We start from the raw sequence: 17210 nt of genomic DNA on the forward strand, positions 1-17210 counted from the left end.
CAACCAATCACTATTTCGCATATTCATAGTTGAGAGCATTCTTGAAAATAAAGTCCAGAAGGAAAAAAATGCACATCATTACTTCTATAGAAGTAATCAACTTACTTCTACAAGAATTTCTACAAAGAATTTTTACAGTTTTAAATTTTGATTTTACTTGGGAATCAAATTACTTTTATTGTATTGTGGGCTCTGTAAAGTATATATATATATATATATATATATATATATATATATATATATATATATATATATATATATATATATATATATATATATATATATATATATACATATATTCTTTTGAGAGTCCACACTCATGATAAATTCATGAGTATACTTCTGGGACAAAGAAAACATTGGCAAAAATAAAGAAAATTAACACAAATAAAATTATTGAAAGTGGATTTACTTTTTTCCCACCTTTACTGAAGGGTATCCTTTAAACTTAAATCGGCAGATAAGGAATATAATGTTATTTCTAATTTCTTATAAGCATAAAACCAAAAAATCCTTTAGCTCTCTGTAAGACATGAAGCTGTCAGTCAATGGAAGGAAGACCCTACAAAGATATTTAAAAACAACAACAATGAGACAATCAAAATATACCCAACCCAAACATTACTATTAAAAGATTAATAAAAGCATGGCCTTTTTTCAATTGGGTACAGTACAACTCTTTAAAACATAGTCCTTGTTGGAACTCCTACTGGTAGCATCACACTAATTGTCAGGAGGGGGTCTGTTCCCCTCTGGATCCCTTCTAGATTTTTCTAGATTGAAAAAATACCATTTTTGGTACTTTCATCAAAAAACAGTAATTTTGCCCTCTCCCTCTAAATATTTGAAAATACACTCCCCCTTCTTTATTTTCATTAATTGACACCACTTGATTAGCAACAGCTCAGGAATACCACCACAGACAGTGTACCTTTTTACCAGAGTTTTTCAGTGAGGAAACCTAAAAAGTTTTTTTTTAGGTTTGCATCAATACTACTTGTTTGTAGGAATAGAAAAATAGACCCTGTTGCTTCATTACTACTTTGAATCAGATGGTAGCTGGTGATATACTGGGAAAACCTTGGAGACCTCCTATGCTAGTGTGTTATGAAGTGAAGTGCATACAAGTAATCCAATTCAACTTGGTTTTTCAGGGGAAGGAATGACCGTGCTTTAGTATATGGCCATTCAAAAGTCTGATGGGAATCAAGCAAAACATGTTACAGGCCAATATACCTGATGACAAGAGAGTAGAATAGCTGAGGTGCACAATCTATAGCACAAACCAGACCCAAGAAATGTGTTTTACCTAACTACATGCCCCTCCTCTAATGAGCACTGACCATTGATGAACTAAGATAAACTTTGTGGCATAAAATGAGGACCTTGGAACCAGATCTACAACATTCAGGAAGCCAAAAAAAGTATTCTGAGACTTACAATTTTGGTAGATCCTGTTTTATATGGTTTTAAAACTCATATATCTATATATATAAAAATAAGTTGTCTGTGTGTGGATCTGTGGATCAGGTGACGTCATGTTTCGGCTGACGTCATGAAATTAGTTGCCATCATTTTTGCTTTGAAGGTGACGTCATTCAAGTTATATAAGACATATGTTCGCGTAGAATTCTATTAATGTTTAAGTTTACAATGACTGATGAAGCTGCTCAAAGAGTTTATGCCAAAAAACTTGCTGCTGATAGAGAAAGTAAGAAAAGAAAGCGTTCCGAGGAATCACAAGAACAGCAAAAAAACAGGCTTGCGGCTAAAGAACGCAAAACCGCGCAGTTAGATGAAAATCCACCTGGACAGCGAGAGTCAAAACATATCAAAACTGAAAATGATAGCGATGATGATTGGGTTTAGGATTTTGACTTGGATAAGGTCATCAATGCCTACCAGATTTAAGTTAAAAAAACAAAGGTTCGTCGATATGTACTTCATAGTGACGCTGAAAAATAAAGAAGAAAAAGAAAACTGAAAAAAGAAAAAAGGTAAAAAACTAAAAAAAAACTAAAAAGAAAAAACACTCAAAGAGAAATTACAGACCGGGACACAAATGACGACCGAGACAGAGGGAATATAAGTGACGACTGGGAACCTCAAAGAGAAATTACAGACTGGGACACCCGGACACAAATCACGACCGGGACACAGGGAATATAAATGACGACCGGGACACAGGGACACAACTACAACGGGGACGCCGGGGGCACAGGCGGGATATATAAATAACGACCGGGACACAGGGATTGTTCGAATAGAAATTACAGACCGGGACACAAAGGACGACCGGGACACCGGGACACAGGGAATATAAATGACGACCGGGACACTCAAAGAGAAATTACAAACTCGGACACCGGGACACAAATGACGACCGGGACACAGGGAATATAAATGACGACCGGGACACAGGGACACATCATTAGAATAATGAGGTATAGATCTGAATATGGATTGTTTTTCCCATGGACAATTATATGTTGCATGTTCAAGAGTCAGTAAACCTGACAATCTATTTATATGCACAGACAATGGGACAGCGAAGAATGTTGTATATTCGCATGTTTTACGTAGTTAAAAACATATATTTATATCTATCTCTATTCACAGGTGGGACACAGGGACAAAACTACAATGGCGCGTAACTAATATGGCGCGTAACGACTTACGCGCGCGGGGGGGCTTGGGGGGGTGCGAAGCGCCCCACCAACTAGGTGTTGGGGTGGCGCTTCGCGCCACCCCAACAGCTAGTATATATATATATATATATATATATATACAACATATATATATATATATATATATATATATATATATATATATATATATATATATATATATCTATATATATAAAAATAAGTTGTCTGTGTGTGGATCTGTGGATCAGGTGACGTCATGTTTGTCCGCATATGACGTCTGAATTATTTCACACTAATACAAAATAAGAAAAAAACTAAAAAAGGTAAAAACTACAAAAAAAACTAAAAAGAAAAAAAAACTAAAAAAGCTAAAAAACTAAAAAAAACTAAAAAAAGGTAAAAATCTAATAACTAAAAAAAAACTGAAAAAAATAAAAAAAAGGCAAAAACTACAAAAAAAATAAAAACTAATAAAAAAACTAAAAAAGCTAAAAAACTAAAAAAACTAAAAAAAACTAAAAAAAGGTAAAAAACTAAAAAAAACTAAAAACTAAAAAAGAAAAAAACTAAAAAAAAGGAAAAAACTGAAAAATAAAAGAGAAAAAGAAAACTAAAAAAATATGAATAAATATATATAAAAATAAGTTGTTTGTGGGTTATGTCTGTCTGTCTGTCTGTCGAGTGACGTCGTGTTTGTCCGCATATGACGTCTGAATTATTTCACACTAATACAAAAGAAGAAAAAAAACTAAAAAAAGTAAAAACTACAAAAAAAACTAAAAAGGAAAAAAACTAAAAAAGCTAAAAAACTAAAAAAAACTAAAAAAAGGTAAAAACTAAAAACTAAAAAAAACTGAAAAAACTAAAAAAAGGCAAAAACTAAAAAAAAACTAAAAACTAATAAAAAAACTAAAAAAGCTAAAAAACTAAAAAAACTAAAAAAAGGTAAAAAACAAAAAAAAAACTAAAAACTAAAAAAGAAAAAACTAAAAAAAAGGAAAAAACTGAAAAATAAGAGAAAAAGAAAACTAAAAAAATATTAATAAATATAAAAAATATAAATATAAATATAATATAAATTAGCAATCAACAAAGCACCGAGACACAAATGACGACCGGGACACAGGGAGTATAAATGACGACCAGGACATAAGTAAAAAAAAAAAAACTAAAAAAACTAAAAAAATGGTAAAAACTACAAAAAAACTAAAAACTAATAAAAAAACTAAAAAATCTAAAAATCTAAATAAACTAAAAAAGAAAAAAAAGAAAAAAGGAAAAAAATAAAGGAGAAAAACAAAACTAAAAAACGAATGTATATACAGACCGGGACACCGGGATACAAATGACGACCGGGACACAGGGAATATAAATGACGACCGGGACACAGGGACACAACTACAATGGGGACGCCGGGGGGCACAGGGGGATATAAATGACGACCGGGACACCAGGACACAAGGAATATAAATGACGCCCGGGACACTCAAAGAGAAATCACAGACTGGAACACCGGGACACAAATGACGACCGGGACACAGGGAATATAAATGACGACCGGGACACAGGGACATAACTACAAAGGGGACGCCGGGGTGCACAGGGGGATATATAAATGACGATGGTGACTCAGGGAATGGTCGATTAGCAATCACCATCAACAAAGCTCAAGGGCAATCATTAGAATCATGAGGTATAGATCTGAATACGAATTGTTTTCCCATGGACCATTATATGTTGCATGTTCAAGAGTCGGTAAACCTGAAAATCTATTTATATGCACAGACAATGGGACAGCAAAGAATGTTGTATATTCGCAAGTTTTACATAGTTAAAAACATATATATATATATATATATATATATATATATATATATATATATATATATATATATATATATATATATATATATATATATATATATATATATATATATATATATATATCTATCTATATTCACAGGTGGGACATAGGGACACAACTACAATGGCGCGTAACTAATATGGCGCGTAACGACTTACGCGCGCGGGGGGGCTTGGGGGGGGCGCGAAGCGCCCCCACCAACTAGGTGTTGGGGTGGCGCGAAGCGCCACCCCAACAGCTAGTATATATATATATATATATATATATATATATATATATATATATATATATATATATATATATATATATATATATATATATATATATATATATATATGTTGTATTACTTTCAAAAGAGCTATATATTTTAATTAAACAGACTTTGTGATTCAGGGGTTATGCTTAAAAAATTGGAACCAAATTTGAACTTTAACATAAAGAGCAAGATAATGACAAGGGGGACAATCCCCTCATATACAGACTAACAACTGTCTGTTTTATGTCTTAATGTTGCTCCTTACTTTCAGCTGAAAAACAACTTGTTTTTTTATTTAATTACATTTAGGCTACTCACTCTTGCAATGGTACAAACTTCTATATAGATATAAACCGTATGGTATAGTATTATATATAAAAATATAAAACTAGGCCTATGTATTTCTTATAACAATGAATTTTGCTAATTTTGATTTCCACTCTGAAAACTTGCAAGAGAACTTTAACAGAGGCAACAATGGAAGTGTTTTCAAACAAAATGAAGCAGTGAGGGTTATCATGCATGTGTTAGGCCAAGGCAGAATCAAAATTCTCAGCCCTTTGGTGCATACTTTGACTTTATCAATTGAATATTTGTGCTACAACAACCCCTTCTCCCAATTGTTGGCATTTTACCAATATAGAAGATTCAGAAATGTTACACACCCCTTAAAATTTGAAAACTGGTATTTTTCAAATTCTGGATCTCTTTCATAGGGTGGTATCCAGGAAATTTTCAGGGGGGGGGGGGAAAGGGTATTAGATTTTTTTTAGGAAAGTTTACAAAAAGAAAAAAATTATGAAATACATGAAACTTGAAAGACTTGTTTACATTCATTTTGTTACATTTTTACAAGTCAGAGAATGGTTTCAGATAGGGGTTCATACCATCTAGCCCTCCTGGATACAGCTTGTTTTTTTCTAACCTATTTGAATTTAAAGGGAAAGGATTGTTTTAATTTTCTCATAACCTCATTAAAATAAATTGTCTCCTCAATATATGAACTCCACACTAATTACTCTTTTGAATACCAGATGACACATGGAAAGGTTATAACAAGTGACATAACAATTCCCCTGGGAGCCAGAACAGCTTTCTGGGACCTGAAAGGAGCTTTTGATGAAGTTGTAAGGTATTTTAGCATTCTTATTTTTAATATATTTGTAAAAAAATTATAATGACAGGAATATCATTAAAGACTGCTAACAAATCTTTAAGTTGTTCATAAGTTTTCTTTTTGTCTGTTGAATTGAGAGGTCCTGTCTAAGACAGTGTCAAATCACAAAACTTAGAGGGGTGCAAAATACATTTTGAAAATGAAGCAGAGTTCTTTATCAAGGAAAACACAAATAAAGGCATTCTCAATGAACATGGTTATGATTTAAAAAATAGATGTTATTGATACACATAAACATAGAAACTATCAAAGCCATACCCAGGGGGTTGGCTACCAAGTTTTAACCCTGCCCAAATTTTTTTTTTTCACTTGTAAAAAAGAACAAAAATACATGTAAACAAATTGTTCCTTTGTTTAGTACTTCTTATTCAACCCCTCATCCCCCAACAAAAAGTTGCATATGCCCTTGAACACACAAGAAATGTGAATAAATAAAAACAAACCTGAAAAGCCAATAAGAGACACAAAAAATGATTTAGCTAAGCAAGAACAGAAGACTTGCAGGGTTGCCATATTATAAAAACTAATTCTTGAGTAACAAAAGTGTTAAAGTTTTTATTTGGGCAACTGCCCTGTTGTAGCACCATAGTAATCACACATAGCTGGCACATTTGATATTACATCAATTAAACAAAAATTAAAAAAGCCTCTTCTTGAATAAATATTGAAAATTTCTATAGATTAACATAAAAAATATTGTACAAATAATTATAAGAAGAATTGCAAAGGATAACCTGCACTTAATCATAATTTGGAGTGAGAAACCCCTTAAATTCAATTTTCTCATGTTTATTCACTCCTGTTTAAAGGCCTTTAGATAAAATACATCAAAATATTGTTATCTCACTTGACCAAAAAGTTTGTTTAAATGCCCACATTCTAGTCTTGACTATACCATAAAAGGTAATAATTGTTGTTCAATGTTGGTGATCTAATTATGGAATATAGTAGCTTAAAAAATGGTAAAAAATAATTTTTTCTAAGGTAAGCAAGGATTTTCACTTTTAATAGTTATGTAGGATCAAATTTGACCAAAATATAAGCTGTAATGCACAAAAATCCACATTATATAGAGGAGGGGATATAGTTAGGGACCTCAAAATACTTTCCTAGGATGACTCCTGAATATTTCATTTTCCTAATCCAATAACTTTCCAAGATAGTAAGAAGTCAATCAACTAGAATTTTACTAACAGTAGAATTCTAGTTGATTGATTTCTTGCTATCTCAGAAAGGGTTTAGGTTAGGAAAATGAAACTTTCAAGGATGAATCTACAGACTAAATTATGTCTTGGGAAGGTATTTTGAAGCAACTACCTCTACTCCTTCTCCCTCTAGAGGGCCCTGACCTTTGATGACCTTTAAAATATATGTTATAAAAGTAAAACCTTGCAAAATAGATCATCTGCTTAATTGAAGTACAACAAAATTGTTCTCAGCTTCATAACTTTGCTCAATTCCATTTTATAAGGTTTTTAAGATATACAAATACATTTCCTAAATTTTGAAAAAAAAACAAACATTGATATGGCTCAAAATTCTACTCAAACAACAGGAATTGCATTTTTAGAACAAAAGGCAGAAAAAAAGAAATTAATAACTGAAAATTAAGGAAAAATGTTGTTTTGTCAAAATTTCAATAATTAGACCTGTCATATAGGCAAATTTCAGGGCCCTCTAGATGGAGGAGTGAAGGTGGGTAGGCCTACTTTGAAATACCTTCCCGGGACATACTTTAGCCTGAAGATCCATCCCTGAAAGATTCATTTTCCTAACCTAAACCCTTTCCAAGATAGCAAGAAGTCAATTAACTAGAATGTTACTGTAGATTTGAGCCAAGATTAAGGAAAAACAGTTTTTTTTCAAAAACCAAGTGATTATTAAAATTTTTCCTCTGCGATTCAGCACTTAATCATTACCTGGCATGCCCCATGTGGCTAAGGTCATATACTGTGGGTCCACATATGTACCAAGATATAGTTTTAGAATTCTGGGGAGTAAAATCTTCTAAATTTCTAGTTAGACTATTATAAAGTCTTAATTTAGAAGGACCATCAGGCTTAGTCCATTTTGGCTGTACCCTCTTTGCCATCCTTAATGATGTGGTTGAAAATTGTCTGATGAAATTCAATGTCAATGTAATGCAATTCATGACATATGTATATAGTGAAAAACATACGCACTTTTGTTAAGAGTATTAATCAAATCGTTTTGCTTCAACATAATGAAGCCCTTTCTAAATTGTTTATTATTGAACTTGTATCTGGCTCTAAATTGACTTCCCTTAAAATATGTATTTTCAGTCAAAATAGGAATATTAGCTCTTATAGAGGGCAACATTATTGTAATTATTAAACAAAACTGAGATTTTCGACAGAAAACCTTAACCCAGTTTGGCGCCAGAACCTTCATCATCGAAAAACCCTTAAGACCCTAACGCAAAGATAAACGATTCAGCATCTTGAAAATAAAAAAAAACTTTGCATTTAAAATTGATAGCAGGGATGTGTCCCAAATTTTCGCCAAGGCTTGCGGGCTACTGGATAGCCAGTTAAGGGTGATTAGCGTCTTGTGTAGTGAGTACCGACAAAGGTTTTATCAACAATAAAGCGTAAGTTTTGGCTATTTCGTAACAAGAAAAAGGAAAGGCTGAGCCAAACTGGGTCCAAATATCATCAAATGAAAATTTTCAGATAGTCAATGAATTCTATGTTATTGAAAAGCTATGTATTTAAATTCATATTTTTGGGTGTAAAATGATAAAGTGGCACGTTCATGTCTAGGATTTTCTCGTACTATACTATTTATTATGTAATCAACAAATTAAATACAGCAACAGCTCACACGCAGACGCAAAACAACATAATTTGCGAATAAAAGGTGTTGAGAATTGAGATTACCCCCTGGCTAGGGTACAATTTTTTTTTAAACAATTTACACTTAATTTTAGCTTCGAGAAAAATACATACATAAATTCAAAAATTCATCAGTTTCATCCCCTTTATCAGTGTCATATAGGTAGGTAGGTAGGTAAGTAACTTATTCAAAAATAATACTATAAACTTTCATTCATCAGCTTATATTAAAAAAAAAGGCCACAATGACCTCTAAGCATAGCTGACATCTAATGCGATCCATTTCTTTAAATATTTCACACATCATCAAACAATAAATAAATTTGACACATATATTACAAAAAAAGAACACAATACAAAAACTGATGATCATTTCAACAAAATAGGGGAGGGGAGATACCCTTCTCTCGGTCTAAAATACTCAACATTACTAAGTGTTCAGAAGATGGGCCTTGAGGCGACGTTTCAGCTGAGGCAGACTTTCTGATTCCTCAACTTGCTGTGGGAATAGATTCCAGACAGTCAATCCTATGTATCTGATGAATGAGCCGACAGGGAAATATTCTGAAACTCATGAACAAGATTATTTGAATTTCGTGTGTCATAATCATGATAAGAAGAACCTGAGTTAAAAAAAAAATCATTAAAAATATCAGGCCCTAAATTATGTAGACACTGATATACTAAATACCAATCTGCATGTCTTTAATTTTTCCAACATCCAAAATATCAAACTTCTTATACATATAGATAAAGTGCTACCGCTTCCACGATCATAATTTCCTAGAATTCTAATTGCCTTATTCTGTTGCACTTGAACTCTCCTATAATTGGACTGAAAGTTACAAGCTCAGATTAAACAACCATAATTTATATACGACGCTTTTAAAGTATGGTACGTTAAAATTAAAACTTTAAAAGGAAGCATATTTTTTAGAAGCCACAACATTCCAACTCCTCTTGACACTTTGCAGGAAACTAGGTCATTGTACACCTTCCAACTCAGTTTGAAGTCAAGAAGAAACCCAAGGTAACGCGTTTCTCCGACTAATTTCAAGAAATACCATTCTACTTCGTTTTCGTAGTTTTTGTAGCTGTCAAAGTTGCCAACAATATTTTCTAGATGTGTCTTACATCCCCTAGACCGGTAATAATAAAAAAAAGTATATTGAAAATAATTATTTAACTAAAACTAAGGAGTGACAATAAAACTTTATCTGATCAAACCAAAATACCAACTAAAATATTTAATTAAAATATACCTACACTGTAATGTATATACACTCTCTCACACTAAGTGATTATCACTGAGCACAAATACGGAAAGAAACCAGTTCTGTCAGACCTGCATAGACTAAGAACTTGATAGTGGTAGGTTTAAAAGAAAAGTACCATTTTTGTAGTATCGCGATTCACTGTGAGAACTACGGATCTTAAGTTACATATTAGGAAAGGAAGAACACTGAATACTATTTTGTTTATCTACTCATACTATTTTTTTATTAATGAAGAAATCCGATAGTCAGTTATTCAGTTATAAACTATGATATCTCTCTCTCTCTCTCTCTCTATTATATATATATATATATATATATATATATATATATATATATATATATATATCTATATATATAAAAATAAGTTGTGGATGGATGTGTGGATGGATGTGTCAGGTGACGTCACCTGAAAAAACTGGATCAGGTGACGTCAAAACTGAAAAAACTAAAAAAGGCAAAAACTACAAAAAAAACTAAAAACTAATAAAAAAAATAAAAAAGCTAAAAAACTAAAAAAACTAAAAAAAGGCAAAAACTACAAAAAAAAACTAAAAAAAAACTGAAAAAACTAAAAAAAGGCAAAAACTACAAAAAAAAACTAAAAACTAATAAAAAAAGTAAAAAAGCTAAAAAACTAAAAAAACTAAAAAAACTAAAAAAAGGTAAAAAACTAAAAAAAATAAAAAATAAAAAAAAACTAAAAAAAAGGAAAAAACTGAAAAATAAGCTAAAATAAAGGTAAAAACCAATAAAAAACTAAAAAAAAAAAGGAAAAAACTAATAAATGACGACACTCAAAGAGAAAAAAAGGCAAAAACTAATAAATGACGACACTCAAAGAGAAAAAAAGGCAAAAACTACAAAAAAAACTAAAAACTAATAAAAAAAATAAAAAAGCTAAAAAACTAAAAAAAACTAAAAAAAGGCAAAAACTACAAAAAAAACTAAAAACTAATAAAAAAGCTAAAAAACTAAAAAAACTAAAAAAAAGGCAAAAACTACAAAAAAACTAAAAACTAATAAAAAAAATAAAAAAGCTAAAAAACTAAAAAAACTAAAAAAACTAAAAAAAGGTAAAAAACTAAAAAAACTAAAAACTAAAAAAAACTAAAAAAGGTAAAAACTAAAAGAACTAAAAAAGAAAAAAATAAATGACGACACTCAAAGAGAAAGCGACCAGGACAAAAGGAATGTTCGATTAGCAATCAACAAAGCACCGGGACACAGGGAGTATAAAAAAAAGAAAAAAAAAGGAAAAAAATAAAGGAGAAAAACAAAACTAAAAAACGAATGTATATACAGACCGGGACACCGGGATACAAATGACGACCGGGACCCGGGACACAGGGAATATAAATGACGACCGGGACACAGGGACACAACTACAACGGGGACACCGGGGGAAACAGGGGGATGTAAATGACGACCGGGACACCGGGACAGGGAATGGTCGATTAGCAATCACCATCAACAAAGCTCAAGGGCAATCATTAGAATCATGAGGTATAGATCTGAATACAGATTGTTTTCCCATGGACCATTATATGTTGCATGTTCAAGAGTCGGTAAACCTGACAATCTATTTATATGCAAAGACAATGGGACAGCAAAGAATGTTGTATATTCGCAAGTTTTACGTAGTTAAAACCATATATATATATCTATCTATATTCACAGGTGGGACATAGGGACACAACTACAATGGCGCGTAACTATTATGGCGCGTAACGACTTACGCGCGCGGGGGGGCTTGGGGGGGGCGCGAAGCGCCCCCACCAACTAGGTGTTGGGGTGGCGCGAAGCGCCACCCCAACAGCTAGTATATATATATATATATATATATATATATATATATATATATATATATATATATATATATATATATATATACAGACATACATATATATATATATATATATATATATATATATATATATATATATATACAGACATACATATATATATATATATATACATATGTTTATCTCAGAAAAGAGATATATATATATATATACATATATATGTTTTTAACTACGTATTACTTGCAAATATACAACGTTCTTCACTGTCCCATTGTCTGTGCATATAAATAGATTGTCAGGTTTACCGACTCTTGAACATGCAACATATAATTGTCCATAAAAAAAACAATCTGTATTCAGATCTATACCTCATTATTCTAATGATTGCCCTTGAGCTTTGTTGATGGTGATTGCTAATCAAACATTCCCTGTGTGCCCGTCGTCATTTATATATCCCCCTGTGCCCTCCGGCGTCCCCGTTGTAGTTGTGTCCCTGTGTCCCGGTCGTAATTTATATTCCCTGTGTCCCGGCAATCATTTGGATCCCGGTCTGTAATTTCATCAGTTAACAAACATGACGTCAGACCAAAAACAACTTCATGACGACATACAGCTCAATCTTTATAATGACGTCAGTCGACAAACATGACATCAGTCGACACACAAACATTACGTCAGTCAACAGACACACACAAACAAACAACTTATTTTTATATATATACTAGCTGTTGGGGTGGCACTTCGCGCCACCCCAAAACCTAGTTGGTGGGGCACTACACGCCCCCCAAGCCCCCCCGCGCGCGTAAGTCGTTACATGCCATATTAGTTACGTGCCATTGTAGCTGCGTCCCTGTGTCCCACCTGTGAATAGAGATAGATATAAATATATATTTTTAACTACGTAAAACATGCGAATATACAACATTCTTCCCTGTCCCATTGTCTGTGCATATAAAAAGCATTTATATTCCCTGTGTCCCGGTCGTCATTTGTGTCCTGGTGTCCCAGTTTCTATTTTCTCTTTGAGTGTCCCGGTCGTCATCTATATTCCCTGTGTCCCAGTGTCCCGGTCGTCATTTGTGTCCCGGTGTCCCGGTCTGTAATTTCTATTCAAACAATCCCTGTGTCTCGGTCGTCAATCATATATCCTGCCTGTGCCCCCGGCGTCCCCGTTGTAGTTGTGTCCCTGCGTCCCGGTCGTCATTTATATTCCCGGTCGTGATTTGTGTCCGGGTGTCCCAGTCTGTAATTTTTCTTTGAGGTTCCTGGTCGTCATTTATATTCCCTCTGTGTCGGTCGTCATTTGTGTCCCGGTCTGTAATTTCTCTTTGAGTGTTTTTTCTTTTTAGTTTTTTTAGTTTTTTACATTTTTTCAGTTTTTTTTCTTCTTTATTTTTCAGCGTCACTATGAAGTACATATCGCCGAACCTTTGTTTTTTAACTTAAATCTGGTAGGCATTGATGACCTTATCCAAGTCAAAATCCCAAACCCAATCATCATCACTATCATTTTCAGTTTTGATATGTTTTGACTCTCGCTTTCCAGGTGGATTTTCATCTAACTGTGCGGTTTTGCGTTCTTTAGCTGCAAGCCTGTTTTCTTGCTGTTCTTGTGATTCCTCGGCACGCTTTCTTTTCTTACTTTCTCTATCAGCTGCAAGCCTGTTTTTTTGCTGTTCTTGTGATTCCTCGGCACGCTTTCTTTTCTTACTTTCTCTATCAGCAGCAAGTTTTTTGGCATAGACTCTTTGAGCAGCTTCCTTGGCTGTTGCCATTGTAGGTTCTTCAGTCATTTTACAATTAAACATTTTTCCGTGTACGCATGTCTTAAATACCATTAATGACGTCACCGTCATAGCAAAAATTACGACAACTAACTTCATGACGTCAGTCGACACAGAAACATGACGTCACCTGACAGACAGACACACAGACAGACAACTTATTTTTATATATCTTCTATCTATCTATATATATAAAAATAAGTTGTCTGTCTGTCTGTGGATCAGGTGACGTCATGTTTCTGTGTCGGCTGACGTCATGGAATTAGTTGTCGTTATTTTTGCTTTGACAGTGACGTCATTAATGGTATTTAAGACATGCGTTACCGGGACGCAGGGACACAACTACAACGGGGTCGTCGGGGGCACAGGCGGGATATATAATTGACGACTGAGACAGGGGGATTGTTTGAATAGAAATTACAGACCGGGACACCGGGACACAAATGACGACCGCGACACTGGGACCCAGGGAATATAAATGACGACCGGGACACTCAAAGAGAAAATACAAACTGGGACATCAGGACACAAATGACGACCGGGACACAGGGAATATAAATGCTATTTATATGCACAGACAATGGGACAGCGAAGAATGTTGTATATTCGCATGTTTTACGTAGTTAAAAATATATATTTATATCTATCTCTATTCACAGGTGGGACACAGGGACACAGCTACAATGGCGCGTAACTAATATGGCGCGTAACGACTTATGCGCGCGGGGGGGCTTGGGGGGCGCGAAGCGCCCCACCAACTAGGTGTTGGGGTGGCGCGAAGCGCCACCCCAACAGCTAGAATAGATATAGATATATATATTTCTTCGGGTTTTGACAATTCCGTCCTAACATAAATTTATGCTCCATAATCATATTTCTTAAATATCTTTTTTTTTCACCGCTGTACAACCTGTTCTTTTTTGCCAGATGCAATTCCCTAGAATTAATGGCATTTGAAAACTGTGTCTGGTCCTTATTTAAACCGAATTGGACTTATTGATCCGGTTTAGAAAAGATTGATCAGGTGTACCGACTCTTGAACATGCAACATATAATTGTCCATGGGAAAAACAATCTGTATTCAGATCTATACCTCATTATTCTAATGATTGCCCTTGAGCTTTGTTGATGGTGATTGCTAATCAAACATTCCCTGTGTGCCCGTCTTCATTTATATATCCCCCTGTGCCCTCCAGCGTCCCCGTTGTAGTTGTGTCCCTGTGTCCCGGTCGTCATTTATATTCCCTGTGTCCCGGTGTCCCAGTCTGTAATTTCTCTTTGAGTGTCCTGGTCGTCATTTATATTCCCTGTGTCCCGGCCGTCATTTGTGTCCCGGTCTGTAATTTCATCAATTAACAAACATGACGTCAGACCAAAAACAACTTCATGACGACATACAGCTCAATCCTTATAATGACGTCAGTCGACAAACATGAGATCAGTCGACACACAAACATTTCGTCAGTCAACAGACACACACAAACAAACAACTTATTTTATATATATACTAGCTGTTGGGGCAGCGCTTCGCGCCACCCCAACACCTAGTTGGTGGGGCGCTACACGCCCCCCAAGCCCCCCCCGCGCGGAAGTCGTTACGCACCATATAAGTTACGCGCCATTGTAGCTGTGTCCCTGTGTCCCACCCGTGAATAGAGATAGATATAAATATATATTTTTAACTACGTAAAACATGCGAATATACAACATTCTTCGCTGTCCCATTGTCTGTGCATATAAATAGCATTTATATTCCCTGTGTCCCGGTAATCATTTGTGTCCTGGTGTCCCAGTTTTTATTTCCTCTTTGAGTGTCCCAGTCGTAATTTATATTCCCTGTGTCCCAGTGTCCCGGTCGTCATTTGTGTCCCGGTGTCCCGGTCTGTAATTTCTATTCAAACAATCCCTGTGTCTCAGTCGTCAATTATATATCCCGCCTGTGCCCCCGGCGTCCCCGTTGTAGTTGTGTCCCTGCGTCCCGGTCGTCATTTATATTCCCGGTCTTGATTTGTGTCCGGGTGTCCCAGTCTGTAATTCATATCTTTGAGGTTCCTGTTCGTCATTTATATTCCCTCTGTGTCGGTCGTCATTTGTGTCCCGGTCTGCAATTTCTCTTTGAGTGTTTTTTTCTTTTTATTTTTTTTTATTTTTTTACATTTTTTCAGTTTTTTTTTCTTCTTTATTTTTCAGCGTCACTATGAAGTACATATCGCCGAACCTTTGTTTTTTAACTTAAATCTGGTAGGCATTGATGACCTTATCCAAGTCAAAATCCCATACCCAATCATCATCGCTATCATTTTCAGTTTTTATATGTTTTGACTCTCGCTTTCCAGGTGGATTTTCATCTAACTGCGCGGTTTTGCGTTCTTTAGCCGCAAGCCTGTTTTCTTACTGTTCTTGTGATTCCTCGGCACGCTTTCTTTTCTTACTTTCTCTATCAGCTGCAAGCCTGTTTTTTTGCTGTTCTTGTGATTCCTCGGCACGCTTTCTTTTCTTATTTTCTCTATCAGCAGCAAGTATTTTGGCATAGACTCTTTGAGCAGCTTCCTCGGCTGTTGCCATTGTAGGTTCTTCAGTCATTTTACAATTAAACATTTTTCCGTGAATGCATGTCTTAAATACGATTAATGACGTCACCGTCATAGCAAAAATGACGACAACTAACTTCATGACGTCAGTCGACACAGAAACATGACGTCACCTGACAGACAGACACACAGACAGACAACTTATTTTTATATATATATAGATATAGATATATATATTTCTTCGGGTCTTGACAATTCCGTCCTAACATAAATTTATGCTCCATAATCATATTTCTTAAATATCCTTTTTTTTCACCGCTGTACAACCTGTTCTTTTTTGCCAGATGCAATTCCCTAGAATTAATGGCATTTGAAAACTGTGTCTGGTCCTTATTGAAACCGAATTGGACTTATTGATCCGGTTTAGAAAAGATGTTGTTTTCTTATCAGATTTTGGGAATTTAATTTATGATAAATCAAAGATTTAATCTCGAAGAAAGATGGGTTTTAATGTTATGTTCTCTTTTTCAAAATACCTGGTGTGATAGTTTGGGCTTTAAGAATATTACAAACCTTGTTCTTACTCATAAAGATGACTTTCTTCATACCTAGAAATTTAATTACTTTCCGAGGAAGTTCAGAAATCGGTTTTATGGTTAAATTAGGCAAGGTGAAAGTATTTATATTCAGTAAAAATGTTGCCTTATATTCATAACAAACATGACGACAACTAACTTCATGACGAAATGACATGATGACATGACGTCACTCGACAGACACACAGACAACTTATTTTTATGTACATATACTAGCTGTTGGGGAGGCGCTTCGCGCCACCCCCGCCATTGTAGTTGTGTCCCTGTGTCCCACCTGTGAAAATAGATAAAAGAGAAAAGATTTCTCTTTTCGTTATAGATATATATATGTTTTTAACTACGTAAAACTTGCGAATATACAACATTTTTCGATGTCCCATTGTCTGTGCATATAAATAGATTGTCAGGTTTTTTCTTTTT

General features: G+C 34.4%; 2 protein-coding genes across 2 annotated transcripts in view; one reads left to right on the forward strand and one right to left on the reverse strand.

The window, feature by feature from the left end:
* The window catches only part of LOC136036532 (cysteine--tRNA ligase, cytoplasmic-like), a 48517-nt gene extending 40416 nt beyond the window's left edge, over nt 1-8101 (reverse strand). The window contains exon 1 of the mRNA XM_065718836.1: nt 7865-8101. Within this exon, the coding sequence (XP_065574908.1) occupies nt 7865-8097 (233 nt within the window). The 5' untranslated portion in view covers nt 8098-8101. The remainder of the gene's footprint in view (nt 1-7864) is intronic.
* Nucleotides 1-17210, forward strand: part of LOC136036073 (cysteine--tRNA ligase, cytoplasmic-like) — a gene marked incomplete in the record, with an annotated part of 157894 nt that overhangs the window by 109022 nt on the left and 31662 nt on the right.

The sequence above is a fragment of the Artemia franciscana genome, chromosome 15 (genome assembly GCF_032884065.1).
Source record: "Artemia franciscana chromosome 15, ASM3288406v1, whole genome shotgun sequence".
NCBI classification, from domain to species: domain Eukaryota; kingdom Metazoa; phylum Arthropoda; class Branchiopoda; order Anostraca; family Artemiidae; genus Artemia; species Artemia franciscana.